The sequence below is a fragment of the Macaca nemestrina genome, chromosome 17 (assembly GCF_043159975.1).
Source record: "Macaca nemestrina isolate mMacNem1 chromosome 17, mMacNem.hap1, whole genome shotgun sequence".
Lineage (NCBI taxonomy): Eukaryota > Metazoa > Chordata > Mammalia > Primates > Cercopithecidae > Macaca > Macaca nemestrina.
Genome location: NC_092141.1, coordinates 63,974,067 through 63,991,657, shown reverse-complemented (window position 1 = coordinate 63,991,657; position 17,591 = coordinate 63,974,067). Strand labels below are relative to the sequence as shown.

The 17,591-nt window shown below is 40.9% G+C and overlaps 1 protein-coding gene across 2 annotated transcripts in view; it reads left to right on the top strand.

The window, feature by feature from the left end:
- The first annotated feature begins 835 nt into the window (after nucleotides 1-835).
- The window catches only part of LOC105472217 (DNA topoisomerase II alpha), a 30,764-nt gene continuing 14,008 nt past the window's right edge, over nucleotides 836-17,591 (top strand). The window contains exons 1-20 of one of the 2 annotated variants that reach the window (XM_011725241.3): nucleotides 836-980; nucleotides 1,853-2,008; nucleotides 2,208-2,298; nucleotides 2,655-2,718; nucleotides 5,244-5,389; nucleotides 5,578-5,675; nucleotides 5,897-6,109; nucleotides 7,026-7,199; nucleotides 7,392-7,493; nucleotides 7,601-7,738; nucleotides 10,140-10,278; nucleotides 10,649-10,806; nucleotides 11,102-11,227; nucleotides 11,852-11,962; nucleotides 12,106-12,211; nucleotides 12,302-12,411; nucleotides 14,022-14,114; nucleotides 14,412-14,526; nucleotides 14,632-14,753; nucleotides 15,847-15,995. In XM_011725241.3, the coding sequence (XP_011723543.2) occupies nucleotides 960-980; nucleotides 1,853-2,008; nucleotides 2,208-2,298; nucleotides 2,655-2,718; nucleotides 5,244-5,389; nucleotides 5,578-5,675; nucleotides 5,897-6,109; nucleotides 7,026-7,199; nucleotides 7,392-7,493; nucleotides 7,601-7,738; nucleotides 10,140-10,278; nucleotides 10,649-10,806; nucleotides 11,102-11,227; nucleotides 11,852-11,962; nucleotides 12,106-12,211; nucleotides 12,302-12,411; nucleotides 14,022-14,114; nucleotides 14,412-14,526; nucleotides 14,632-14,753; nucleotides 15,847-15,995 (2,432 nt within the window). In that variant the 5' untranslated portion in view covers nucleotides 836-959. Of the gene's footprint in view, nucleotides 981-1,021; nucleotides 1,169-1,852; nucleotides 2,009-2,207; nucleotides 2,299-2,654; nucleotides 2,719-5,243; nucleotides 5,390-5,577; nucleotides 5,676-5,896; nucleotides 6,110-7,025; nucleotides 7,200-7,391; nucleotides 7,494-7,600; nucleotides 7,739-10,139; nucleotides 10,279-10,648; nucleotides 10,807-11,101; nucleotides 11,228-11,851; nucleotides 11,963-12,105; nucleotides 12,212-12,301; nucleotides 12,412-14,021; nucleotides 14,115-14,411; nucleotides 14,527-14,631; nucleotides 14,754-15,846; nucleotides 15,996-17,591 lie in introns of those variants that run through there. The other variant, XM_011725242.3, reaches the window with a different exon arrangement.

Here is a 17,591-nt window from a genome sequence, read left to right as displayed (position 1 = left end):
TCACTCAGGCTGGAGTGCAGTGGAGCGATCACAGTTCAAGGCACCTCGATCTCCAGGGCTCAAGCGATCCTCCCTCCTCAGCCTCCGCAGCTGGAGTTACAGAGGTGCACCGCCTCGCCCGGCTATTTTTTTTTTTTTTTTTTTTTTTCCTTTTTGGGTAGAGACGGGGTCTCGCTATGTTGCCCAGGCTGGTCTCCAACTCCTAGGCTCCAGCGATCCTCCCACCTCAGCCTCCCAATGTGCTGCGAATACAGACGCCAGCCACCGCACACAGCCTACTTTTATTTCTTTGAAAAATAAATTCCAGGGGAAAGGGGGCGGGGTTGAGGCAGATGCCAGAATCCGTTCGCTTCAACCAGGCTGCCTGTCCAGAAAGCCGGCACTCAATTTCCTCAGGAAAACGAAGCTAAGGCTCCCATTCCCCTCGCTAACAATGTCAGAACAGAGGACAGTTTTTAGATTTGAGGGATCTTAAATAGATTGGCAGTTCCTGAGAATAAACATCCTTTCCTTTTTTCACCTGCACGCTTTTGCCTCAGGCAACCCCTTCCCACTTCCAACGCCCATCTCTTTCAAGCTTTCCGCTCTAGAAAACAAGTGAGCCCTTATCATTGGCCAGAATCCCTGTCAATCTCTCCGCTACAACGCCGAGTGGTGCCTTTTGAAGCCTCTCTAGTCCCGCCTCCCTAACCTGATTGGTTTATTCAAACAAACCCCGGGCCAACTCAGCCGTTCATAGGTGGATATAAAAGACCAGTTACGATTGGTTCTCCTGGACGGAGACGGTGAGAGCGAGTCAGGGATTGGCTCGTCTGCTTCGGGCGGGCTAAAGGAAGGTTCAAGTGGAGCTCTCCTAACCGACGCGCGTCTGTGGAGAAGCGGCTTGGTCCGGGGTGGTCTCGTGGGTCCTACCTGTTTAGTCGCTTTCAGGGTTCTCGAGCCCCTTCACGACCGTCACCATGGAAGTGTCACCATTGCAGGTACGGCTCGCGGGAGGGACTGGTGGTGGAGCCTCAGCGCGGCCCGGGCATCTCTCTGGCCGCCCGTGACGAGTGAAGCTCCGGGGCTGCGGTCAGGCCTGCTACAGGCTTGGGAGCCCATATTCTCCATCTCCCGGTTCCGGGGTGATCGTGGAGAGGCGGAAGCCCCTTCTGGTGCTAGTAGTGAAGTATGATCCGGCTTCCAGGGTGTAGTGCGTTGTTGCTCTGTTTCTAGGGGCAGGAGTCCGTTGGTCCCGTAGTAGATCCAGGTTACAGCGGCCCGGGTGCGACGTTATTGACTCGCGCGGACAGATGCTTTCCCCTCCTGCCCTCTGCTTGAAAACGGTCTTGAATGTCCCCGATCTTGGAAAGGGCAGAGCCTGGCACAGTGTTCCCCTGGAGCAGCTGGCCAGCTTCCAAAAGCGCCCCCTTCCTGAGTTCGCAAGGCTCATGTGGCGGAGGGATTGAACTGATAGCCGCCCCAACTGCTGCTGCCGACCTAGAATCTGTCGTGTGCTCGGGACACCGTGGTTTATAATAATAGGCACTCGGTAAATAATGTGTGCAGGAACTGAAAGAAATCGGTAAATAATGTGTGCATTTTATTGATGACATCTACCACGTTGCTCAAGGAAAGAGGTTTCCAGACAGACCCACTTGGTGAGATAATATGTGTCTGTTTAACCTGACACCTGAGGACCTGGCCGCAGCGAATTTAAATTGTCCTCTTTGTACACAACCCCATCACTACCTACTAACAGATTGCAATGTGTGTTGACGTCTCACTATGGTAGGCATTTTGTTCCTAGTTTGGGGTAAACTTATGATTAAAAATCCCCTTTCTTCTCTCTCTCTCTTTTTTTAATTGCTAGCCTGTAAATGAAAATATGCAAGTCAACAAAATAAAGAAAAATGAAGATGCTAAGAAAAGACTGTCTATTGAAAGAATCTATCAAAAGAAAACACAATTGGAACATATTTTGCTTCGGCCAGACACCTACATTGGTTCTGTGGAATTAGTAACCCAGGTAAAATCAAGCTCATCAAAGGCAGTTAGTTACCTAGTAGTTGAAATGGATACTCTTCTTTCTGTACCTCTTGGGTACTGAGTGTCACTGGAACTGGCCTAAACATGGTAATATTTAATACGAAGACTTTACAGTAATCGTGATAACAGAACAATGAATATAGAGTAAAAATAACAGTATTTCTTTGCCTTATTTCTAGCAAATGTGGGTTTACGATGAAGATGTTGGCATTAACTATAGGGAAGTCACTTTTGTTCCTGGTTTGTACAAAATCTTTGATGAGATTCTAGGTGAGTAAATCCTTTAACATAAAGATCTGCTGGTCAAATCTTTCATAAGAAGTATCATTCCAAATAAAAATAAAAAAAGATAAAAGTAAAAAAAAAAAGTATCATTTCTAGCAAACCTGCTGCAGCCAGGGCTCCTGTCATTTCAATTAGTTGACAAAGGTGCGGTAGTTTCCTGGAGCCCAGGAGGTTGAGTTTTCTCCTGGAAACAGTACTATGAACAAAAATTCCTAAATTAACACCTTATTAATGCCACTCCTGTGCTGTTTAGGAACTTTTTTTTCTATATCTTACTTAGAGTTACAGAATTTTTTTTAAAACACTAATTTCTTACAAATGTATATTTTATTTTCTTTCAGTTAATGCTGCGGACAACAAACAAAGGGACCCAAAAATGTCTTGTATTAGAGTCACAATTGATCCGTACGTCTTTTGCTTAGTTTTTGTTTGTTATGTAGCTCATTGCTATTGTTAGTTGCATATATTTTGATTACTGGTGAAGTTGGTTTTTCTTAAACAGAAGTTCATAAAAGTACACAAAAGCAGAATGCTAAAATGAAAAACCTGTGGATACCCACCACCTAGATCCAACAGTTGCCAACGTTTTTCCATATTTTCTCCATCTTTTTTTTAATTAGTTCTTTTTTTTTTTTTTTTTCTTTGAGGAAGTGCCTGGGCTGGTCTTTGAACTCCTGGCCTGAAGCAATCCTCCAGTGTTGGCATTATGGGTGTGTGCCATGGCACCCAGCCTATTTGCTATGGATCATTTCAAAATAAATTACAGGCCTTATGACACTTAATCCCTAAATATTTGAGCAAGCACCTTCAGTAATGGCCTTAAGTATTCTGGCATCCAGAGTTTTAAGTTTTTCTCATGACGCTATTCAAACAGTAAACCAGTAGGTGGTGGTAGAGAATAATTTGATCTAACATTTCTGCTTATAAATACAGGGTGTCCCTTTGTGGGAGATCAGGGTGCTTATTTCACTTTTTTGTTAGTCTGATTAATTAGGACAAAGTATACCTGGATTTTCCTAAGAACTCAATATCATAGTCTTTAAAAAATGTTGAGCTAGTTTTAATTAGTTTTTTTATAGATAATAAGTACTATGTAGAACAAGAACCATAACGCATATCTAGTTATTAACTAAAATGTATTACCATCCAAGAATTAACCGAAATAAGTCCAAATAAGTTTTCAGCATTTTATTTGAGAGCAAGGCAGTTTATGATTGATAGAGTTTTGCTCTTGTTGCCCAAGGCTGAACCCGCCTTCCGGGTTCAAGCAATTCTCCTGCCTCAGCCTCCAGAGTAGCTGGGATTACAGGTGCACACCACCACGCCCGGCTAATTTTTTATTTTTTTGATAGAAACGGGATTTCACTATGTTGGCCAGACTGGACTGGAACTACTGATGTCGTGATCCGTCCGCCTCGGCCTCCCAAAGTGCTGGGATTACAGGCATGAGCCACCACGCCCAGCCAACAAATGAGTTCTTTTTTTTTTTTTTTTTTTTTTGAGACGGGGTCTGCTCTGTCGCCCAGGCTGGAGTGCGGTGGCATGATCTTGGCTCACTGCAAGCTACCCCTCCTGTGTTCACGCCATTCTCCTGCCTCAGCCTCCGGAGTAGCTGGGACTACAGGCGCCCGCCACCATGCCTGGCTAATTTTTTTGTATTTTTAGTAGAGATGGGGTTTCACCATGTTAGCCAGGATGGTCTCGATCTCCTGACCTCGTGATTCGGCCTCCCAAAGTGCTGGGATTACAGGCGTGAGCCACCGCGCCCGGCAGCAAATGAGTTCTTAAGCACAGACAGTACCATATCTTTCTAGAGTTCTCTCTCATTATTCTACAGCATACCATAGCTGCTCAGGAGTCACTTGTTGAATTGAACAAAAGTTGGTCAGGCCGGTCTCCAGCTCCTGACCTCAGGTGATCTGCCCGCCTCAGCCTCCCAAAGTGCTGGGATTGCTGGGATTATAGGCATGAGCCACCACACCCAGCCTGTTTTCCCTTTTATGTTTGTTTTGCAATGTACTTTGTTGGGTGGGAACAAGAGATGTATAGATGATCCTCTTAAAAGGGGTATAATAGACATGGTGGCTCACTCCTGTAATCCCAGCACTTTGGGAGGCCAAAGTGGGAGAATCAGTTGAGCCCAGGAGTAGTTTGAGACCAGCCTGGGCAACACAGTGAGAACCTCATCTCTACAAAAATTTAAAAATTAGCCAGATGTAGTGATGCACGCCTGTAGTCCCAGCTATTCAGGAGGCTGAAGTGGGAGGATTGCTTGAGCCCAGGAGGTCAAGGCTTCAGTGAGCTGTGATCCTGCCATTGCACTCCAACCTGGGTGACAGAGCAAGATGCTGTCTCAAAAAAGGAGTGGGAGTGGTGTATAATAATGTTTCCAGATTGTTCTTTTCTTTCCATTGGGCATAAATCATTTCCCTTTGTTTATTCTAACATTTTAAAATTTTATATTTTTTCAACATTATCAGTGTCTATTCAGGTGTTGGAAAAGTTTTTTTTTTTCCTCTTGACTCCTATTTCAGGAATGTCAGGAACTGAGCATGGTGGGAAATGTTGTTCCTGCTGAATTTCAGAACGTATATGTGAAAAGAGTAAAAAAAAATTGAGGGATAGGCGTGGTGGCTCACATCTATAATCCCAACACTTGGAGCAATTCTCCTGCCTCAGCCTCCCAAGTAGCTGGAATCACAGGCGTGCGCTACCACGCCTGGCTAATTTTTTTATTTTTAGTAGAGACGGTTTCAACATGTTGGCCAGAACTGGCCTCAAGTGATCCGCCCTCCTCAGCCTCCCAAAGTGCTGGGATTACAGGTGTAGGCCACCGTGCCCAGCCTGAATATACATATTTTAGTAATAATAGTATTTAAATATTTTAAAATGGTAAGCATTCGTTTAATGTGTTAATCTTGTTTTCTTAGGGAAAACAATTTAATTAGTATATGGAATAATGGAAAAGGTATTCCTGTTGTTGAACACAAAGTTGAAAAGATGTATGTCCCAGCTCTCATATTTGGACAGCTCCTAACTTCTAGTAACTATGATGATGATGAAAAGAAAGTGACAGGTAGAGTATTGAGGGGAAATAACATATTTGTTACTAAAAATATATGTATTTTAAATGACTGTCTGTGGCATGAGGGTTAAAAATATGGAAATAAATCTCTATAATTGAATAGCTCTCCCAGTGATTAAGAAATAAAACTGTCAATGAGATAATAACAATAAAATAGTGTTTCATATTTGTTTGCCCAGGTGGTCGAAATGGCTATGGAGCCAAATTGTGTAACATATTCAGTACCAAATTTACTGTGGAAACAGCCAGTAGAGAATACAAGAAAATGTTCAAACAGGCAAGTAAAAAAGTATCTTGTACCTTAATGATAAATGGTAGTAGTATAGCCATTTATAATGGCATTAATGGTTTAATTTAACATAATTTATAAGCTATTGAAGTATGAAAAATTATTCATAAGCATATATTAGGTTATTAGGATGCATAAATTTATGTTATTTCCTTCTAGTTTGTGAGGTGACTTGAATTTTTCATCTTTCCTATTCTTTACTTCCATAGACATGGATGGATAATATGGGGAGAGCTGGTGAGATGGAACTCAAGCCCTTCAGTGGAGAAGATTATACATGTATCACCTTTCAGCCTGATTTGTCTAAGTTTAAAATGCAAAGCCTGGACAAAGATATTGTTGCACTAATGGTCAGGAGAGCATATGATATTGCTGGATCCACCAAAGATGTCAAAGTCTTTCTTAATGGAAATAAACTGCCAGTGAGTATTTTCCTGGATGTTAACGATAATAAGGGATTTTGTAATCATTGTCAAATGCAAAATTGATTTTTTTCCCCTCGCATATTTTTTTTTTTTTTTTTGAGACAGAGTCTCACACTGTTGCCCAGGCTGGAGTGCAGTGGCACAAACTGCCTCCCAGGTTCAAGCGATTCTCCTGCCTCAGCCTCCCGAGTAGCTGGGATAACACGCCCGCCACCACACCCGGCTAATTTTTTATGTTTTTAGTAGAAACGGGGTTTCACTATGTTGGCCAGTCTGGTCTCGAACACCTGACCTCATGATCCACCTGTCTTGGCCTCCCAAAGTGCTGGGATTACAGGCATGAGCCACTGCACCCGGCGCCACCATATGTATTTTCTTACCACTTCTCACATATGTTCTTGAAAAGAGAATGGTATGCCACATTTTTTAATCAGCTCATTTTAAATGTATTGAAGGAATTTCTTTCTCAAAGAAACACCTAAAATACATATTTCATGTCCTTTTTTTAATTTTACTTTTTTTTTTCTTTTCTTGATAGCCTCTCATTCTGTCACCCAGGCTGGAGTACAATGATGCAATCACGGCTTACTCCAGCCTGGCCCTCCCAGGCTCAAGCAATCATCCCACCTCAGCTTCTGGAGTAGCTGGAAATACAGGCAGCAACACCATGCCCAGCTAATTTTTTTTTTTTTTTTTTTTTAAATAGAGATGGGGATCTCACTATGTTGCCCAGGCTGGTCTTGAACTCCTGGGCTCAAGTGAGCCACCCACCTCGGCCTGTGTCCTTTAATGACCATTCTTTTATGCCTATCAGTGAATATCATTGCATTGGTTTTGGAAAGTCCTCATAGTCTATCATTGAAACTATTTTTTAATAACTTTCTTAATACTATTACCTTTAATTCTTGTACAGGTAAAAGGATTTCGTAGTTATGTGGACATGTATTTGAAGGACAAGTTGGATGAAACTGGTAACCCATTGAAAGTAATACATGAACAAGTGAACCACAGGTGGGAAGTGTGTTTAACCATGAGTGAAAAAGGCTTTCAGCAAATTAGCTTTGTCAACAGCATTGCTACTTCCAAGGTAATTTTATTCTTAAATTATTAATCATGTTTTAGCTTTACATATATGTGTTCTTATTGTTTTTAACATATGAAGTAGACTTGAATATTTGGCTAGCTAGTATAAAGGAGGTTAAATTAGTTTTTTTTTAATGTTTGATGATTATAATTTTGAGGATACTGAGTTTTATGGTTTGGTGTTTTTCTTTATTAGGGTGGCAGACATGTTGATTATGTAGCTGATCAGATTGTGACTAAACTTGTTGATGTTGTGAAGAAGAAGAACAAGGGTGGTGTTGCAGTAAAAGCACATCAGGTATGTGCTTTTGGCAGTTTTCTTTTTCTAAAGTCAAGGAAGAAGAGAAAGGCTATAAATAAAGCATGAGTACATTTTTAGTGACTTATTATCAACTTTTATTGCAGGTGAAAAATCACATGTGGATATTTGTAAATGCCTTAATTGAAAACCCAACCTTTGACTCTCAGACAAAAGAAAACATGACCTTACAACCAAAGAGCTTTGGATCAACATGCCAATTAAGTGAAAAATTTATCAAAGCTGTAAGTACTTAGAGGGAAATAAAAATAGAAACACCTGACTTTATTTTCCATTGCACTTCTCAGCTCTGCAGAAACAATGATTCTTCCCACAGTGCACTTCTCCAAGTCTTCCCAATCTGAAAAGGAAGTAAAAAAGGGCTTTTCTTTAACTGATTTTACCAAGGACTTAATTACCATCTATATTTCAGTATTTCCCAATTACATATCACCATTAAGCTTAGATCACTTTTGAATTAATCTAGCTGTTCAACAAACACCCTCACTTAAATGCCTAAGACTTGCTCTCAATCATCCACATCTAAAATTGAATTCTTTACCTCCATACTCACTGATTTGCCCATACAAGCAGCTCCCCATGCTCCAACAAAAAAACAACTTCCTATCTTTGTAAAAAGCCCCAACCAACCTCTAGGTTGTGTAAACAAAGCTGGGAGCCTTCTCTTTATTTCCCCTCCTCTCTAATCCAGTCAATAAGAATCATCTCTTGGATGTCGCAGTAGCTTCTCACCATTATCTCTTTTTTGGTTTGCTACAGTAGGTTCTTAACCTTCATACTGGTCAAGTCCTTTCCTTGCAATGCTTTTGAGTGACCTTTTTGTGTTAAAGCACACATTTTTGTCTTCACTCTCATTTGAAATCTTTCAATGACTTCCACTCAGGGGAAGTCCAAATTCCATAATTTGGCCAACAAGAAAGATCGGCTGTAATCTAATTATACCTACTTCTCCAACTCATCTCAGTGCCAGTTTTTCCTGTATGGTCCTGTTGCTTTTAAATTACTGAAAAGCACAGTACTCTTCCCCTCCTCAGAGTTTGTTCACATGCTAATCCCTCTGTCTGAAATACATCCTTTTCACCTGGCTACTTTAGGTCTTGTCCTTTCCTCAGGAAAGCCTTTACTTTCTACCCTTCCCACCACCCAAGTTGGTTCCAATATAATATCGAACATACCTTATTAGCAAACTTTTTGCTTATCCATAACACTTATAACACTGTAACTTATTTTATTTCTGTCTTTTTTTTAGGCGGAGTCTCGCTCTGTCACCCAGGCTGGAATGCAGTGGCTTCCTGGGTTTCAGTGATTCTCTTGCCTCAGCCTCCTGAGTAGCTGAGATTACAGGCGTGGCTAATTTTGTTGTTGTTGTATTTTTAGTAGAGACAGGGTTTCACCATGTTTGTCAGGCTGGTCTCAAACTCCTGACCTCAAATGATCCGCCCATCTCAGACTTCCAAAGTGTTGGGATTACAGTTGTGAGCCACCATGCCCGGTCTTTTTTGAGACAGTCTTTTTTGAGACAGGTCTCTTTTGAGACAGTAGCTCTATTGCCCAGGCTACTGTGCAGTGACGTGATCCCGGATCACTGGAATCTCTGCCTCCCAGGGTTAAGCGATTCTCCTTGCCTCCTGAGTAGCTGGGATTACAGACATGCACCACCACGCCCAGCTAATTTTTGTATTTTTAGTTAGAGATGGGGTTTCACCATGTTGGCCAGGCTGATCTTGAACTCCCGGCCTCACTTGATCCACCATCCTCAGCCTCCTAAAGTGCTGTGATTACAGGCATGAGCCACCGCACCCACCTATGTCTGTCTTCTGTGTTGTGTCTTAAACTTCATGAGGACAAGTGTCTCAATTTGTTTTATTTGTGTCTAATTTTATTTATTTATTTATTTATTTATTTATAATTTGTTTTTGAGACAGCTTCTCACTGTTTCCCAGGCTGGAGTGCCGTGGCTTGATCTCAGCTCACTGCAACACCCGCCTCCCAGATTCAAGCAATTCTCCTGCCTCAGCCTCCAAAACAGCTGGGATTACAGCCGTTTCACACGTGGCTAATTTTTTTTTTTTTTTTTTATTTGAGATGGAGTTTCACTTTTGTCACCCAGGCTGGAGTGCAATGGTGCGATCTTGACTCGCAACCTCTGCCTCCTGGGTTCTAGCGATTATCCTGCCTCAGCCTCCCGAGTAGCTGGAATTACAGGTGCCCACCACCATGCCAGCTAATTTTTGTATTTTTAGTAGAGATGGGGTTTGGCCATGTTGGCCAGGCTGGTCTCAAACTCCTGGCCTCAGGTGTTCCACCCACCTCGGCCTCCTAAAATGCTGGGATTATAGGCATGACCCACCGCGCCTGGCCTAATTTTTTTTAACCACTATATCTCCAACAAGTAGCTCAGTGCTAGCACAATATATGTACATAGTAAATATTTATTGAACGAATGAACCAAAAGGAGCAGCTCCCTCAGCAGTGATAACCTGACATGGAAAGATGTGCCATCCTCTATCCAGAAATTATTGTTCTACATCTTTTTAATTTTTGAATCATTTTTATTGAGGCTCATTTGTATTCTAGGTTTCTGAAAGATCCCTTCTTCTCTAATATGAATCTTCTCATTTTCAGGCAATTGGCTGTGGTATTGTAGAAAGCATACTAAACTGGGTGAAATTTAAGGCCCAAGTCCAGTTAAACAAGAAGTGTTCAGCTGTAAAACATAACAGAATCAAGGGAATTCCCAAACTTGATGATGCCAATGATGCAGGTACATATTTAATAATGTTTCCAAACTTTAAGTCTTATAGTTGTTATTTTATTCATTAATGGCATACCATGGATAGTTATTTTTCCCTTGACAGAATAACTATATTCAACAGAATAACTTGTTAAAAATCAACCTGTTTCCTATTGTGGAACATTTAGGTCATTTCCATGTTATAAATAATATTGAGGTGATTATTTTGGAGTATAAAGCAATAATGTTTACATCATGATCTATTACCTAACAAATAATTTTACTTGATATATAATAAATTATTTGTGTTTTATCACAAGGCTATAAACAGCATATCCAAGTTAGTATATTTGAGGTTGAACTGAATGAGCTAATATTAATTTGTGTATTTTTATTTTAGGGGGCCGAAACTCCACTGATTGTACACTTATCCTGACTGAGGGAGACTCAGCCAAAACTTTGGCTGTTTCAGGCCTTGGTGTGGTTGGGAGAGACAAATATGGGGTTTTCCCTCTGAGAGGAAAAATGCTCAATGTTCGAGAAGCTTCTCATAAGCAGGTAGAATATAAAACTATCTCTGGAATCTAAATCTAGTTTATAATACAAGACTTCATGCTTATATTTAATTCCCTCATTAGGCATTTTAAAATATATTTTAGACAGTTTGTGATTATTTTGAGAAATTAGGTACACTATAGCCTATTTTAACAGACCTTTCTGATGTAATAAGTTATAAGCTAATAGCTCAAAATACTGGAGCTCAAGAAAATTCAAGCAACATATACTGATACATTTCTTTGTTCTTTTCAAATTTATAAACAAGACACTTTTTTTTGGTATATGTCCATTTCAGATCATGGAAAATGCTGAGATTAACAATATCATCAAGATTGTGGGTCTTCAGTACAAGAAAAACTATGAAGATGAAGATTCACTGAAGACTCTTCGTTATGGGAAGATAATGATTATGACAGATCAGGTCAGATTTGTTATTAAATTTTTAGATTGTTCAACTAAATTAAGCATGTCTTAATTTAATTGCATTGTGGTTTTTTTGCCATGAAAATAAATTATTTAAATAGGAGCTTTATTCATTACCTCTAATCAACATCTAATCAGATAAGCTTATATCATATGTATGTTACAAATACAGGTTAAGTGAGCCAGGATTTGAATAGACCTTTTTTGATTCCCATAGAAAATTTGACAAATTGCCAGTAGGTCAATCATAATTTTTTTTTTTTTTTTTAAATTTCTAAACAATTCTTTGTTTGTTTGTTTGAGATGGACTTTCGCCCTTGTCGCCCAGGCTGGAGTGCAATGGCACAATCTTAGCTCACTGCAACCTCTGCCTCATGGGTTCAAACGATTCTCCTGCCTCAGCCTCCTGAGTAACTGGGACTGCAGGTGGATGCCACCACACCCAACTAATTTTTGTATTTTTAGTAGAGACAGGGTTTCACTATGTTGGCCAGGCTGGTCTCGAACGCCTGACCTCAGGTGATCCGCCTGCCTCGGCCTCCCAAAGTGCTGGGATTACAGGTGTGAGCTACCAGGCCCAGCCTAACAATTCTTTTGACCTTTGGCTTTCAAATATTTCTAGGACCAAGATGGTTCCCACATCAAAGGCTTGCTGATTAATTTTATCCATCACAACTGGCCCTCTCTTCTGCGACATCGTTTCCTGGAGGAATTTATCACTCCCATTGTGAAGGTACACTAATTTCTAAGATACCATCATGGATATTTTAAGGCCCTACTCCTCAAACCTGGATATACATATAAGCCCAGTCACATGCAGAGGTATACAGGGGACCCCACAGTGTGCAAAGCCACAGTCATTGTTTTTTATCACAGGTGTCCAAAAACAAGCAAGAAATGGCATTTTATAGCCTTCCTGAATTTGAAGAATGGAAGAGTTCTACTCCAAATTATAAAAAATGGAAAGTCAAATATTACAAAGGTTTGTAATGAAACCCATATAGAACTTCTCATTTTATTATACACCCTGTACAAGACTATATGAGGGAACTTGGTATTCTTGCTTTTATAGGTTTGGGTACCAGCACATCAAAGGAAGCTAAAGAATATTTTGCAGATATGAAAAGACATCGTATCCAGTTCAAATATTCTGGTCCTGAAGATGATGCTGCTATCAGCCTGGTACGTTTGAGTTGTATTTTATATATACATTCTAATTTTAGAAATCATTACTTTAGTCAATTGAAACATTTACATTTTTGTATAAGACTCTGTCTCGGCCAGGCATGGTGGCTCACGCCTGTAATCCCAGCACTTTGGGAGGCCGAGGTGGGCAGATCACGAGGTCAGGAGATCTAAACCATCCTGGCTAACACGGTGAAACCCTGTCTCTACTAAAAATACAAAAAATTAGCCAGGCATGGTGGCGGGTGCTTGTAGTCCCAGCTACTCGGGAAGCTGAGGCAGGAGAATCACTTGAACCAGGGAGGCAGAGGTTGCAGTGAACCGAGATCAGGCCACTGCTCTCCAGCCTGGGCAACAGAGTGAGACTCCATCTCAAAAAAAAGAAAAAGGCCAGGCGCAGTGGCTCACGCCTGTAATCCCAGCACTTTGGAAGCCTGCGGTGGGCGGATCACAACGTCAGGAGATCGAGACCATCCTGGCTAACACGGTGAAACCCCGTCTCTACTAAAAATAAAAAAATAAAATAAAATTAGCCAGGCGTGGTGGCGGGCGCCTGTAGTCCCAGCTACTCGGGAAGCTAAGGCAGGAGAATCACTTGAACCCGGGAGGCAGAGGTTGCAGTGAGCCGAGATCAGGCCACTGCTCTCCAGCCTGGACACCAGAGTGAGACCATCTCAAAAAAAAAGTAAAAGAAGAAAGGTCGGGCACAGTGGCTCACGCCTGTAATCCCAGCACTTTAGAAGGCTAAGGTGGGTGGATCACAACGTCAGGAGATTGAGACTATCCAGGCTAACACAGTGAAACCCTGTCTCTACTAAAAATACAAAAGAAAAAACAAAACAAAGCAAAAAAAAAATTGGCCAGGCGAGGTGGCGGGCGCCTGTAGTCCCAGCTACTCTGGAGGCTGAGGCAGGAGAATGGCGCAAACCCGGGAGGCGGAGCTTGCAGTGAGCCGAGATTGCGCCACTCACTGCACCCCAGCCTGGGCGACAGAGCAAGACTACGTCTCAAAAAAAAAAAAAAAAAAGAAAGGTCGGGCGCAGTGGCCCACGCCTATAATCCTAGCACTTTGGGAGGCCGAGGCGGGCGGATCACCTGAGCTTGGGAGTTCGAGACCAGCCTCACCAACATGGAGAAACCCCGTCTCTACTAAAAATACAAAAAATTATCCAGGCGTGGTGGGGCGCGCCTGTACCCCAGCTACACGGGAGGCTGAGGCAGGAGAATCACTTGAACCCGGGAGGTGGAGATTGTGGTGAGCCGAAATCGCACCATTGCATTCCAGCCTGGGCAACAAGAGTGAAACTCTGTTTCAAAAAAATACAAAAATACAAAAATTAGCTGGGCGTGGTGGCGGGCAACTATAATCCCAGGGGCTGGTGAGGCTGAGGCAGGAGAATCGCTTGAACCTAGGTGGCGGAGGTTGCAGTGAGTCGAGATGATACCATTGCACTCCAGCCTGGGCAAGACAGCAGTAACTCTGTCTCAAAAAAAAAAAAAGGAAAACAGGATTTTTGTTGTTTTTCTGTTGTTTGTTCCTTCTTTGTAGAAGGATATTTTGGAGCCTATTAGTATCACTGACATCTTTTTCATCCTTTAATTTATAGGCCTTTAGCAAAAAACAGATAGATGATCGAAAGGAATGGTTAACTAATTTCATGGAGGATAGAAGACAACGAAAGTTACTTGGACTTCCTGAGGTAAAAGTATTAAATATATCCCACAGAATGGACTGTTAGACTGACCTTTTTGTATTGATACTATAGCAAATTAAACTTACTGAATAGTTATTTTAGTAAAAAATTTGATATGATAGAATTGTGCAGCAGTTAAATTTGCTTTATCTTTAAAACATAAAATATTTATGTATTATTCAATATTTCTTTAAGACTTAAGAATTACAGAAATAATTCTTAGTTCTGAAAGGTTTCTGTTTGATTTTTGTGTTGAGCATTGTTAAGACTGGTGGTCTCATGTAATACTATTTGGTCCTTCAGGATTACTTGTATGGACAAACTACCACATATCTGACATATAATGACTTCATCAACAAGGAACTTATCTTGTTCTCAAATTCTGATAACGAGAGATCTATCCCTTCTATGGTGGATGGTGAGTTCCAATTTGTTCGTCTGTTTTCATTGTAAGATGGAAATCAAATTCCAAAAATGGTTAAATTGAAGATACTTATGTTTTTGCTCTTATTTCATTTTAAAGGTTTGAAACCAGGTCAGAGAAAGGTTTTGTTTACTTGCTTCAAACGGAATGACAAGCGAGAGGTAAAGGTTGCCCAGTTAGCTGGATCAGTGGCTGAAATGTCTTCTTATCATCATGGTGAGGTAAACATACAATCCGTGTTTCCAGAAAGCATTATGTCAGAAATCCCTGCAGAGTCATTCTCAAAATAGATTTGGTGAAAGTATAAGCTCATATATTCATAGTAAAGAACAAGTTGGTAAAATCTGTCAAACAATAAAACTGCTTGCTCTTTGATTTCTGACAGTAGTATTCCTGCAGGGATACTCATAAGTCTGCAAAGGTCTACATTAAAAGATACTTAGTATGTTTATTATAACTTTGTGATGTCAAAATTTAGACCTCCACTGATTTGAAAATTGTTATAATAAATTGTGACACATGTATGCATAGAATCAGTGCTATAGCTTCAGTAAAACTGTGTACACTGACACTGAGGAATATTCATGGTCTATTGTCAGGTGAGGAGAAAAAGAGGCAGAACAATAACTAAAAAGGTCTACAAGGATATGTTCCAAATTGTTCACTTTAGTTACCCCTGGGAATTGGAAAAGGCAACTTTCACTTTTTATATGTGTCTGAATTGTTTGACTTTACACCAATGTTTTGTGATTGCTTTTTGCATTAATTAGGTAAAACAGTTTTAAAGCACTAGATTGCCTACAAGTTTCTAGAATTTTAAATATAATGGTTGTCTTGTTGCTTTCAATCAAAATATAGTAGGGATACAATAAATTTTCACCCAACGAACATTTGTTGAATGCCTACCATGTACCAGGTATACAAAGATAAATAAAAATAAAATATGTTCCTTATCCCCAAGATATAACAATTTAGCCAGAGGGCCAATACACACAGCTATAGAATAAAGTGATACATGCTAGAATAGAAGTGAGCACAGCATTGTAACACAAAGGAGGAAGTATTTCGTTTTGCTGAGGATAAGGAGAGCAGCTATGCCTTCAAAGTTGAGTGGGACTTAGTAGAAATTGTTGGACGGCAGCCCTAAACTTGGAGCCAGAAGTTGTAGGTTCAAGTACTACTTCTGCCATCTATTAATCTGAGGAAAGTCACTAAACAACTAAACCTCACAAAATGTTACAGGATTATAGTGAGATTAAGTCATAATAATGTATTAGTAAAAGCCTCAACTTAATGAATCTTTTTTCCCCACAGATGTCACTAATGATGACCATTATCAATTTGGCTCAGAATTTTGTGGGTAGCAATAATCTGAACCTCTTGCAGCCCATTGGTCAGTTTGGTACCAGGCTACATGGTGGCAAGGATTCCGCTAGTCCACGATACATCTTCACAATGCTCAGGTAGGTATGCTTTCACTTTCACCATTCCAGTTTTGAAACAATGTGAGATTTAGTTGACCAAAAAAACAAAAACTCAGTTAATCAGAAGATACTGGCATCTAGTGGGCAGAGGCGGGGGTGAGGCTTATAAATACCCTAACATATATAGGAAAGCCCCGCCATAACAAAAAGAATTATCCAGCGCAACATGTCGATTATGCTAAGGTTGAGAAATCTTGATGCAGAGCTTGGGACTGAGTAAAGGAGTCTTTGATTCTTCCTAAATATCACAATTGAAATTTTACTCCTATACAAGCCTATGGAAAGTATATTATGAATGGTCAATTTTCAGCTGTCATCCCAGTCACCCTTTCAGTGGCATTCAAACAGTTACTAATCACTCCATCCTTCTTGAAACTATTTGGCCTCTATGACTGTAGACTCTATGACTGTAGACTCTTCTGGTTCTCTCTTTCCTTATTAGCTGTCTCTGCTGGGTCCTTGTCACCTTCCCAACCTCTAAATACTGGCCCATTCTAGGACTCCTTCGTCAGATCTCTTTCCAATATCTCTACACTCAACTCCCAAATGATCTCCCATTCATCTGGTCTATACCTTTAAATCTCCAGTCCTGATCTCTCCCCTGAACTCTCAACTTTTATGTCTGACTGCCCTCTCAACATTTGCCACTTGGATATCTAGTTAAGTATCTCAAACATAAGTCTAAAACCAAATCCTTAGTTTTCCTGTCTCAGTAAATGGAATACCATCCTTCTAACTGCTCAGGCTAAAAACCTTGTCACCTTTGACTCCTTTGCTCGATACTTACGTCCAGTTCCTCAGCCAATCCTATAGGATCTGCATTGGAAAAATACTAAGCCACCCCCATCTCATCTAAACTATTGTAATATACCATTTTATAGCAGCCAATTATTTTTTTAAAAAATAAGTCACTCTGATTCAGAACCTTCAACTGCTCAGAGTAAAATCTAAAGACCTATTTTAGCTAACTAGACATTATGTGATCCGTGTCCCCACCTTCCATATCTTTTGATTCCTTCTCATACCATCTCTTCTCCAGCCACACTGTCCTCGGCCTATACTCAACTATACCAAGCACATTTTCTCTTCAGGGCCATTTACTTACTGGTTCCTTTGCCTGCAACGCTCTTTCTCTAGACATCCAAATGGCTCAGTCCCTCAGTTTCTTTTTTCTTTTTTTTTTTTTCTTTTGAGATGGAGTTTCGCTCTTTTTGCCCAGGCTGGAATGCAGTGGCACGATTTTAGCTCACTACAACCTCTGCCTCCTAGGTTCAAGTGATTCTCCTGCCTCAGCCTCCTGTGTAGCTGGGATTACAGGTGCACGCCACCATGCTCAGCTAATTTTATATTTTTAGTAGATATGGGGTTTCACCATGTTGGCCAGGCTGGTCTTGAACTCCTGCCCTCAGGTGATCCACCTGCCTCAGCCTCCCAAAGTGCTGGGATTATAGGCGCGAGCCACCGCACCTGGCCCCCTCAGTTTCTTTTCTCTGCTCAAACGTTATCCTATCAGAAACGGCTTACTTTTCCTTAGCAACTCTTCAGTCACTTTCCTACTTTTTCTTCTCAGTGTTT